Genomic DNA, 9,222 nt, shown 5'->3' with positions numbered 1-9,222 from the left:
TCTCAATACAGTTTTCTGTTTCAAAAACTAGAATATTTTACGAACAGAGTGGACAACGTTTTGTAGACTTTACCCTTTGCCAAAGAAAAAAAAAAACTGAAATATGCAAATACATGCTGAAACGCGCCAATAGGATCTCGCTAGCTCGTGCTTGTCTCTGCCCACCTCCTAGATTGTTCTGCCCACTATGATTCATTTGCTCCCGATGGAAACGACAGGCTGTGGTCTATCTTGGGTTTGTTATAAAAAAATCTTTGCTACAGTCGTGTTGAATAAAATGGGAATCTCATTTGTTGTCTCCGCAAAGAGGGCGTTTCGGGAATGAAGTAATCTCGCGTAGGGTATGGAATATAGAGAATTGATACTGTACTGTTTGTGTAGTCAATATTTTTCATAAGTAGATAGCCTATTGAAAATGTCAGCATAGCCATTTGATGGTCTCTATTCGAATAACCGAGTCGATGCAAAGACTTGTTAGGCGGTTCGTTGTCGGGGGGAAATGACAGAGGGGGACTGAAACAGGGAGGAATGGCAGCTAACCTTGCTAATGGGAGTGTACTGTACGGGTAGACATTTCACAATGTAAGTGTATCAAACAATTAAATCAGTAGATGGCTACATTGTAGCCAAGTTGTTTGAGCGCGTGTAGTGCACGGTTATAATGGTTACATTGTATCAGCATCCAGAGTGTAGATTTGCTGCAACGTCGCTGCAAGGCAAGCGTTTCCCTTTTTTGTGTGGCTATCCGTGGTGGACAATGATGGTGGCTGGGACTCCGGTCACACACTGTTACTGCTACACTGCTCGAGTAGGCTACAATGTTGCACTGCTGAGCTGAATCAAACCGAACCAAGGAGTTCATATTACCTTTGGATTAAGACGCGGGCTAATCCTGTGTTCATAAGGGTTGGTATGCCACGTCATTTTTATTATATGTGCACGTCAAAATACAGTGGCCTACTACCAGAATATATGTTATCCAGACTAAATAATATTGAAGCCCTTTTGACAATTATGTGATAGGGATGATGTCTTTTGCATGCACTAAATGTCTAAAATTCAGGCCTGGTGTTGTGTTATGTGTTGCAGTACTGATCAGTGAGGTCTGCTGCAATTATGGATGATCATCATCACCATCATCTTCAACTTCATCATCACACACAAGGAAGCATGTCACCATCATATGTGCCAAGGAAGAGGAAGGCTTCACAGCCAAAACAAAAAAGTGGTGTTCCATTACCAGGTAAATGTCACTATCACTAGATGTTTGACAAATTGTCAGTTTACTGAGCAAACTTTAGAGTTGAATGCTAAATGACATTCTGTCCAAATCTGTCACTGGCCAGTTGCAATTGCAAATGTCTTTAATCTTGATAATTATTGCCTGTGTAGTCTCCATTTATGCATTTAATGCATATTGTCTCGGAAACTCTCTTTTAATAGTGGTTTGTAGGAACTAATGAAAATGTGCCCATAATCCAACAGCTATCCAGAGGATGCCAGATATGAGTGTGATGAGCATGATTGGTGCTCCACCTAAGGTAAGAATAAATACCCTAGTCAAAAAATCCTATCGGATCAGTGATTTTTCCAATAGAATCCTATAGGATTCTCACAATTCTATAGGATTTTGTGTCACCTCTATCAGAATCTTATTGGACTATTTTTTTCCTATTGGAAATCAAAAGTAATCCTAATGGATTCTATAGGATTCTCGCAATCCTATATGATTTTGTCACCTCTTTCAGAATCCTATTGGCTACTTTTTCCCTTTTGGAAAACAAAATTAATCCTATTGGATCCTATAGCTTTTTGATCAATTTTGTAGGATTTTGTCAACCCAATCAGAAGCCTATTATTTAAAAAATATCTTAATTGAACCCATTAAATCTTGTAATTTGTTACAGTAACATACAACAATATTAAGTACAACATTTCCGTTGATCGGAAACAACAGTTCTATATTCATTTTGGTTTTATTCACCACCACAATATGGGAGTGATTCAAGGCTGGAGGTTAATTTGCAGTATGACCACCTTTTTCAACAAAGAACTCACTTGAGTTATTTGATTTGATTCTTATTCATGCAATTTCCTGTCTTTGAATTAGACATTTCAATATGACATACAATTTTACAATAACACAAGATTTTGGGGAGTTTTCCCCTTAGAATGCACAGCATCTTTACATTGCTTATATGCTAATAAAAAGTAGAAGGAAAATACAATTTTAGGTACAGTAACATTTACATTTTAGTCATTTAGCAGACGCTCTTATCCAGAGCGACTTACAGTAGTGAGTGCATACATTTTCATACTAGTACCTCGTGGGAATCGAACCCAGTATCCTGGCATTGCAAGCGCCATGCTCTACCAAAGGGGGCACAAAGATATGAGTATTTTTTTCATTTAATATATAATAGTTAGCTATGCATACAAAACAGAGAATGTTCCCTTTACCCTCTTTATGTTAGGATAGGGAGAGGAAAAGAAAAACAAAGATAATGAGGGACCCCCCAACTCCTTGGCTCCCAAGGTTGTACCACCCCCTCTCCCTCCCTACCTGCCTCCCTACCCTTCGTCCCTCCCTCCCTTCCTCCCAGGGTTGTACCCCCTCCCCCGAGAGCTGTCCCCCCCACCCCCCTTCCATCCCTAGAAGGTACTCCCTCTCCATCTTTCCTATCTCCCTCCTGGATGTAACTACCAGTTCCCATCTATTGACCTCTTGGCACACCTGATCCAGGTATTATAACAAAATATTTTAAAAAATATATAAAAAATTGATGACCTGTGTCACATTAAGATTACATCAAATTGTTAATCTAGCTCTATGCGGTTTGCCTGTAATGCCACATAGCACACCTTTTTGACACGAATGTAAACAACCTTACGGACAATGTCAGTAGGTTTCACAGCTATTGTTGTTGCAGCTGGCACAATAATTTTAATGTGTGACGCAGATGCACCAGATGCAAATGTTTACTCACGTTGTGTCCCTTGGACCTTGTGGGGATGGGGCTGCACGAGATAGCTACTGGGTAGAGGGGACATTGCCGGCGGTTCCCCACTATAGGGTAGGGCTGGGAATTGCCAGGGACCTCACAATATGATATTATCACGATACTTACAGTAGGTGCCGATGCGATATATATTGCGATACTCACGATTCCATATGTACAGTATAATGATTTAATACTGTGATTTTTATTGCCATTCCATGGTCCAAATATATTGCTCACCATATGACTGCTGCAGATGGACTAGAGAACCATGAGAAAACTAGGTTTGATAAGTCATGGAAATAAAAGTGCTGAAAACAAATAGGCTCCCTATTTAAAAAGGAGATGGAGAACAAGCTATGAATGAGCTGGAGGGTGGGTGCTCCATATGTTATGCAGCCAGTGTAAATCAAATCAAATATAGTTTTGAGGATAAATTCTTTAGAATATAATGTAAATATCAATACAATTCCTTCTACAAAATGTATAGAAATCCTATAGGAGACAAAAATATGTAAATCCTATAGGATTCCAAAGCAAGGATCCAATTAGAATCTAATAGAAAAATTAAATCAGATATTGGAACCAGTTCTATTGGACTCCGACTATGTTCTTAACCACTCTCTACCCCTCTCTATATCTGTCTCCCTATCTGTACTTGCATCTGTCCTGTAAAACATTTTAATAATTTATAACATTTTACCCTATAGTATTCCAATAAAAAAAAAAATATCAGAATCCAAAAGAAAATCCAATCAGATTTTGGAACCAGGCCTATTGAAATTCTATAGGATTCGTTCCAAAAGATTTTCTATTCGATTCTAATAGGATTTATTTATTGGAATCCTATAGGATTTTTTGACTAAGGTAATACAGTATTTTGTTTCAGTTCTGCTTGGCCATTATGGGTGTTCTGGCCAAAGCATGGGTGCACTAGTCCAGTCCTTAATATGAAAACTGAAATAACAACCATCATATGATGATCTACAAATTATTTAGCATTAAGCACTTCTACATCAGTGTACAGTATGATGGTCCTTATTGCAGTTTTCACAATACAACCATGTAAGATCCCGTGAGGACACTGGATATCTGCTTTACAGTTCTGTACTTGAATATTATAGAATGATGACCCCCATGCCCAGGTGACTCAAAAGATGAAAAGAACATATGGTAGAAAAAGGTAAATGGGCCTACTGTGAGTTTCCTTTATTTTAATTGTCCATTTCTATAAATGTTCCCGCCCATCAGTGTAATGAAATCAACTCCTACCTGTCCAATCCTCTAGGTATGAGGATCTGCAGAATGTCTCCCTGGGCTCTGGTGTGGAGGATTCAACCAGCGAGACGTCCTGTTGCTCCGTGGTTTCTTCCAGCCTGGCTGTAGCCAACGGGGAGCTGCCTCCCCCTCCCCCTCCCTCTGCCAGACTGCCTCACAGGCTGGTGGCTAAAGACTGTTGGCCCAACCAGGCCCCAGACACAGGCAGGGCCCAGGGCCGGGGTCAGGAACCACCTCCACCCTCCGATTTTGCCATGAAGAAAATGCGGAGAGTGGAGGTGGACAATGGCACACCTTCTGTTACAAATTTCCCTCCGGAAGTGAGACAGACAGGTAGTTACTGTATCTTGCAACCATCAATCTCTTATTTTATTACCCTTACTCTTACATACAGGTATTCAAGTTTTAGTTCATGTTGAATGTTTCCTTTGATGCAGTTCCTGTTGGAGGTGGACATGTCCATAGCCATGTCCAAAGTGGTCACTCAGTCGGAGGTGGACATGTCCATAGCTATGTCCAAAGTGGTCACTCGGTTGGAGGTGGACATGTCCATAGCTATGTCCAAAGCGATCACTCGGTTGGAGGTGGACATGTCCAAAGCGGTCACTCGATTGGAGGTGGACATGTCCAGTGCAATCACTCAATTGGATGTGGACATCTCCAGAGCAGTTACCCTATTGGAGGTGGACTTGTCCAGAGCAGCTACTCTGTTGTAGGTGGACATGTCCATAGCAGTCACTCTATTGGAGGTGTAGCTATCCAGAGCAGTCACAGTCACCCAGCAGAGCCAACCGAGGAAGAGAAATCTAAAGTCTTTACCTTCACAACCAAGAAAGAACCTCCTGTCTACCCCCCAGGTGAGAGGACAAAGGATTAGCAAATAAAATGTCTCCATAAACACAATCTCTAGCAACACTAGTTGTTGATCATATACTTGTGTAATAACACTGTAATTACTCTAGTAACAATGTTGCATTAACATGATGTTACGTAATACTTTGATAATTGCATAGTAATGGAGTAGGGATTGTTCCATAACCCACATTTATATAAAATAAAATAAAAACTCTACTTCCTGTGTGTAACAGGAAGTCAAGAGGAGAGGTGGCAGCTGATGATCCTGGGGAAAGGGCGAGTCACGTGCCCCAAGTGTAAAAGTGTGAGCAGGAAGACTGTGGAGGGACTGAAGAAACACATGGAGAACTGCCGAGTGGTGTGTGTCTGCACCATACTCACAATAACAGCCTCCTATGTTGCGCTCACATTTGTTCAACTGAATTTCAAAAACTAAACGAATATGTTCTTTGTAGAATCCCTTCACATGTCAGCAATGCGGGAAACAACTGAAATCTTCCACGGGAATGAAGTACCACATCATGGCAGACCACAATAACCTGGTAAGGCCATTCTCCCATCTGACTCTGGTTTTGGTGTGCTTCATGTTGACGTTGGTTTTAACTCTCATATTTTGCCAGCCCTCGCCAGATGACATAAATGGCCTGGATGACCAGTCCATGAAGGAAAAACTGAGGAAGGTGCTGAAACGGATGGGGAAATTAAAATGCTCGAAAGAGGTATGATTCCTTGCTGGCGTCTGTATCTGAAATTCTAGTACAGATTTCACCTTAACCCATTGTTGGTTGGGTCCCTAGGCAGATGGGTTGCCTCCAACAATAACAATGTTCTAACAGGTCTGGGATTTCTGAGACTACATTGTTGGTGCATGGGAACTAAAGATGTGTTCCATTCTAAAAGACTGTGTGTTACTTTACAGGGCTGCACTGGTAGTTTCACCAGCATCATGGGTTACCTGTACCACATGAAGAAGTGTGGGAAGGAGGAGTCTGAGCTGGAGAAGCTGCTTCTCAACTGCCAACACTGTGGCAAGGTCTACAAGTCTAAGGCAGGCCTGGAGTACCACCTCAAGTCAGAGCACGCACCAGTGAGTTCTCCATTGCACTGCCTTTTACAGTATACACTTCTCCACTAATAAGGCAGTTGGTCTTTCAAGGTTACAATTCACTGGGAGACATTCCATCACACAACATGCCATTGTGCATACAATCTGTAGCAGTTACATCCTGGCAACTTCAATGTCACAAATATTTCTCAGTATATTCACCCTCATTCTCTCAAAACACCCCATTCCTTTGAGTCTCTTTTCAGTCTAATTTATTTGAGCTTTGCTTGAGAGGGAGATGATAGACAGCTGTCTCCTTCTCGCCCACAGGTGCCCCAGAATGCGGAGGAGGATGAGGTGAAGGCCCAGAGAGATCCCAACCCTGAGAGGACACCCAGCGGCCGGGTCAAACGCATGTCAGCCCAGGTGGCTGTTTTCCACCTACAAGAGATTGCTAATGACGAGCTGGCCAAGGAGTGGCCCAAGAGGAAGGTCATCGGGGACCTGGTCCCCGATGATAAGAAGGTGAAGGCACTTCAACACTAAGATGGTCCTAGATCTGTGCTCATGTATCTATTCCTGTAGATACATTGACCTCCAGATTAACCATTATTTTTCTCTTGGGTTCCACAGCTGAGATATGCCCGCCCAGGGCTGCCTGCCTTCAGTCAGGAGGTCCTTCGGAAGTGGAAAAATGAAGTGAAGCTGCAAAAGAAAGTGCAGTGCCCAAACCTGGTACGACCCATACGTTTCTAAATGATCTTTCATCCCATATTGCCTATAGTAGAGATTTTACTCGCTGTACTATACTTCGCTTATAATGTGACTGGGAAACTTTCTGGTTTCTCTCAGGGCTGTGGCTCGGTCTACACCAGTGTGTCTGGACTGAAGGCTCACCTTGGGCTCTGCGGAAGGGTAAGGAATAGTTCTCACACTGCTCCCCCTCTCTTTCACTTCCAAGTACTGCAACGTATCCAGAATAAAGTGAAAATTATTCCACTGAAACTGAGTCAATTCTTACATTTTGTTTTAGCATTCAACTCTCATTTTAGCACAAATGTAAACCATTATTAAGCATCTAATTCAACTGAATGTTTTCTCTATCGATGCAGGGGGACTTTGAAGCAGGGAAATATAAATGCCTGATCTGTAAGAAAGAGTTCAACTCAGAGAGTGGGGTGAAGTACCACATCAACTCTGTCCACTCCCAGGTCAGAAATTAATTTAAGACTTTTTACCACCTTGATGACCTACTCTATCATATTAATTTAGAATGTTTTGCCATATGAATACAGTATTGCAAAAATACACATTGTAGTGCTTTTTGGTGGCACACAATACTAATGTCCTTCGTCCTGCGTTTTCTTAGGACTGGTTTGCGGTGACCTCAAAATCCAAGAACTTTGATAAGGTTCTGAAGACCAAGACCAAGCCCAAGAAGAACCGCACCGTGGATGAACCCACTGACCAGCACCAGACTCTCCATGTCTTCACCCCTGTCCTGGAGCCCTGGCAGGACATGCAGATGGGACCCCCACCAGCGGTGCCCGAGCCAGCCCTGCAGGCCAACCCTGAGGCAGCAGAGGGGAAGAGGAGGGGGAAGGGGAGAGGGAAGGAGAAGGACTGCTATGACTTCACTGGCAGTGACCACTCCAGCAGTAGCAGCAGCGGCAGCTCCAGCAGCGAATCAGAGACAGAGGAGCTTGAGGGCCAGAGACACGACGTCGACCAATGGGCACTGCAGAGACCCAGTATCATCGAGACCCACCCTGATGTCGCCAAGCAAGCCAGATGCAACCCCTAGTTCGTCCGATCACCTGACTTCAGATCAGGGGTCTGTTCAGGAGGGTGCAACGTTACAGAACATTCAGATAGAAATGCATTGGTCCTGGGATGTGTAGTCTGTGTGTTTCAACTGTAACTATGAGGTTGTCTTAGCCAACGTTTAATGTGTTTTATTATTTTAATACGTTTGATAAGTCTTGTTTTGTTTTCTGACATGCTTACTTAGACTCATCTTTTAACCCCTATTATGACAAGTGCTTATGTGTTGGCTTGTGCTCCTCGATTCAGACTGTGCCTAGTGTATGGATCTATTATTTCATACAACTCCTTAATTATACCTTACATGTTATCAGACCTCTTCTTTACAATGCATATTTAACCAATAGCATGTGGTGTTAATGTAGTGTGCATTTTATATATTGGATAGTGATATATGATAACACAGGATGAATTTGAGATACAGTGGTTGTCGGTTATAGTTGTCAGTGATGTTTTTTAACGCTGCATTGTTTGTTGATGTACACAGTCCAGATGGAAATAGGTGCAGTTGTCATTTAATTTACTCCCTTTGTGCCCCTGTACTGTTTCTGCAGATGTATGAATGTGTTTGGTTTATTCTTCTGTTGATATTTCTGTGTCAGTGCACTTCTGTTCAAGCTAGGTTTTGAATAGATTCATATCTATTTTATTTAGTATTGAATAATGAACTGGCATTTGAACATTTAAGTGATCCCTAACAAATAATTATGTTAACAATAGCTTTTCCCTATTTTATGCCTTTTATAATTCTACTAAGACAAGTTAGACAACCAATGTCTTTCAGTTCAAAGGTTCTGGTCAGGTCCATGATTCCTGTGACCAAAACAAGAGGCATTGTGCATGCACTTTTATATTGAATGAAATTAAGTGCTCAGTCTAATGATAGGCATTCCCATAACCCAACCTTGTAAAGGGTGACAAGTGTGCTCTAATTTGTTATGTCTGCTTCTTGAGGTTAATTGTGTTCAGTCTTCACTGTTTTGAACCAAAAAATGAAAGGGATTACACTTCAATTCACCATTTGTGTACATTTGTATTAATGGAAAAACTATTGTTTCAAGTTTTAGAAAACAAAATGCATTATACCTTTTTTTTTTTTTTGAAGTACTGTAGGTCTAATGCGCTGCTATTTTTAACTACCAGGAGTGTTAGCTATATCAACAGGTGAAATAAAATATTAACATAATGCTACTAATTTTCATTGTGCCCTTCTTGCCTTAC

The 9,222-nt window shown here is 41.6% G+C and overlaps 1 protein-coding gene across 4 annotated transcripts; it reads left to right on the top strand.

Moving 5' to 3' along the window:
* The first annotated feature begins 218 nt into the window (after positions 1-218).
* znf512 (zinc finger protein 512) lies at positions 219-9,192 on the top strand. 4 transcript variants are annotated; one of them, XM_041860539.2, is made up of 15 exons: positions 219-341; positions 1,090-1,243; positions 1,486-1,541; positions 4,124-4,182; positions 4,288-4,610; positions 4,715-5,134; positions 5,366-5,490; positions 5,588-5,674; positions 5,753-5,851; positions 6,052-6,219; positions 6,508-6,702; positions 6,811-6,912; positions 7,030-7,092; positions 7,290-7,388; positions 7,547-9,192. In XM_041860539.2, exons 2-15 carry the CDS (start codon positions 1,117-1,119, stop codon positions 7,979-7,981), a joined length of 2,358 nt encoding a protein of 785 aa, XP_041716473.1. In that variant the 5' UTR covers positions 219-341; positions 1,090-1,116; the 3' UTR covers positions 7,982-9,192. The 4 variants fall into 4 exon arrangements, with proteins under 4 accessions (XP_041716473.1, XP_041716472.1, XP_041716470.1 ...); XM_041860538.2 differs by having other exon boundaries at positions 219-582; XM_041860536.2 differs by having other exon boundaries at positions 219-906.
* The last annotated feature ends 30 nt before the right edge of the window (positions 9,193-9,222 follow it).

The sequence above is a fragment of the Coregonus clupeaformis genome, chromosome 33, assembly GCF_020615455.1.
Source record: "Coregonus clupeaformis isolate EN_2021a chromosome 33, ASM2061545v1, whole genome shotgun sequence".
Classification (NCBI taxonomy): domain Eukaryota; kingdom Metazoa; phylum Chordata; class Actinopteri; order Salmoniformes; family Salmonidae; genus Coregonus; species Coregonus clupeaformis.
The sequence above is the reverse complement of the archived record's forward strand: the minus strand, read 5'-3'. Positions and strand labels throughout refer to the sequence as shown.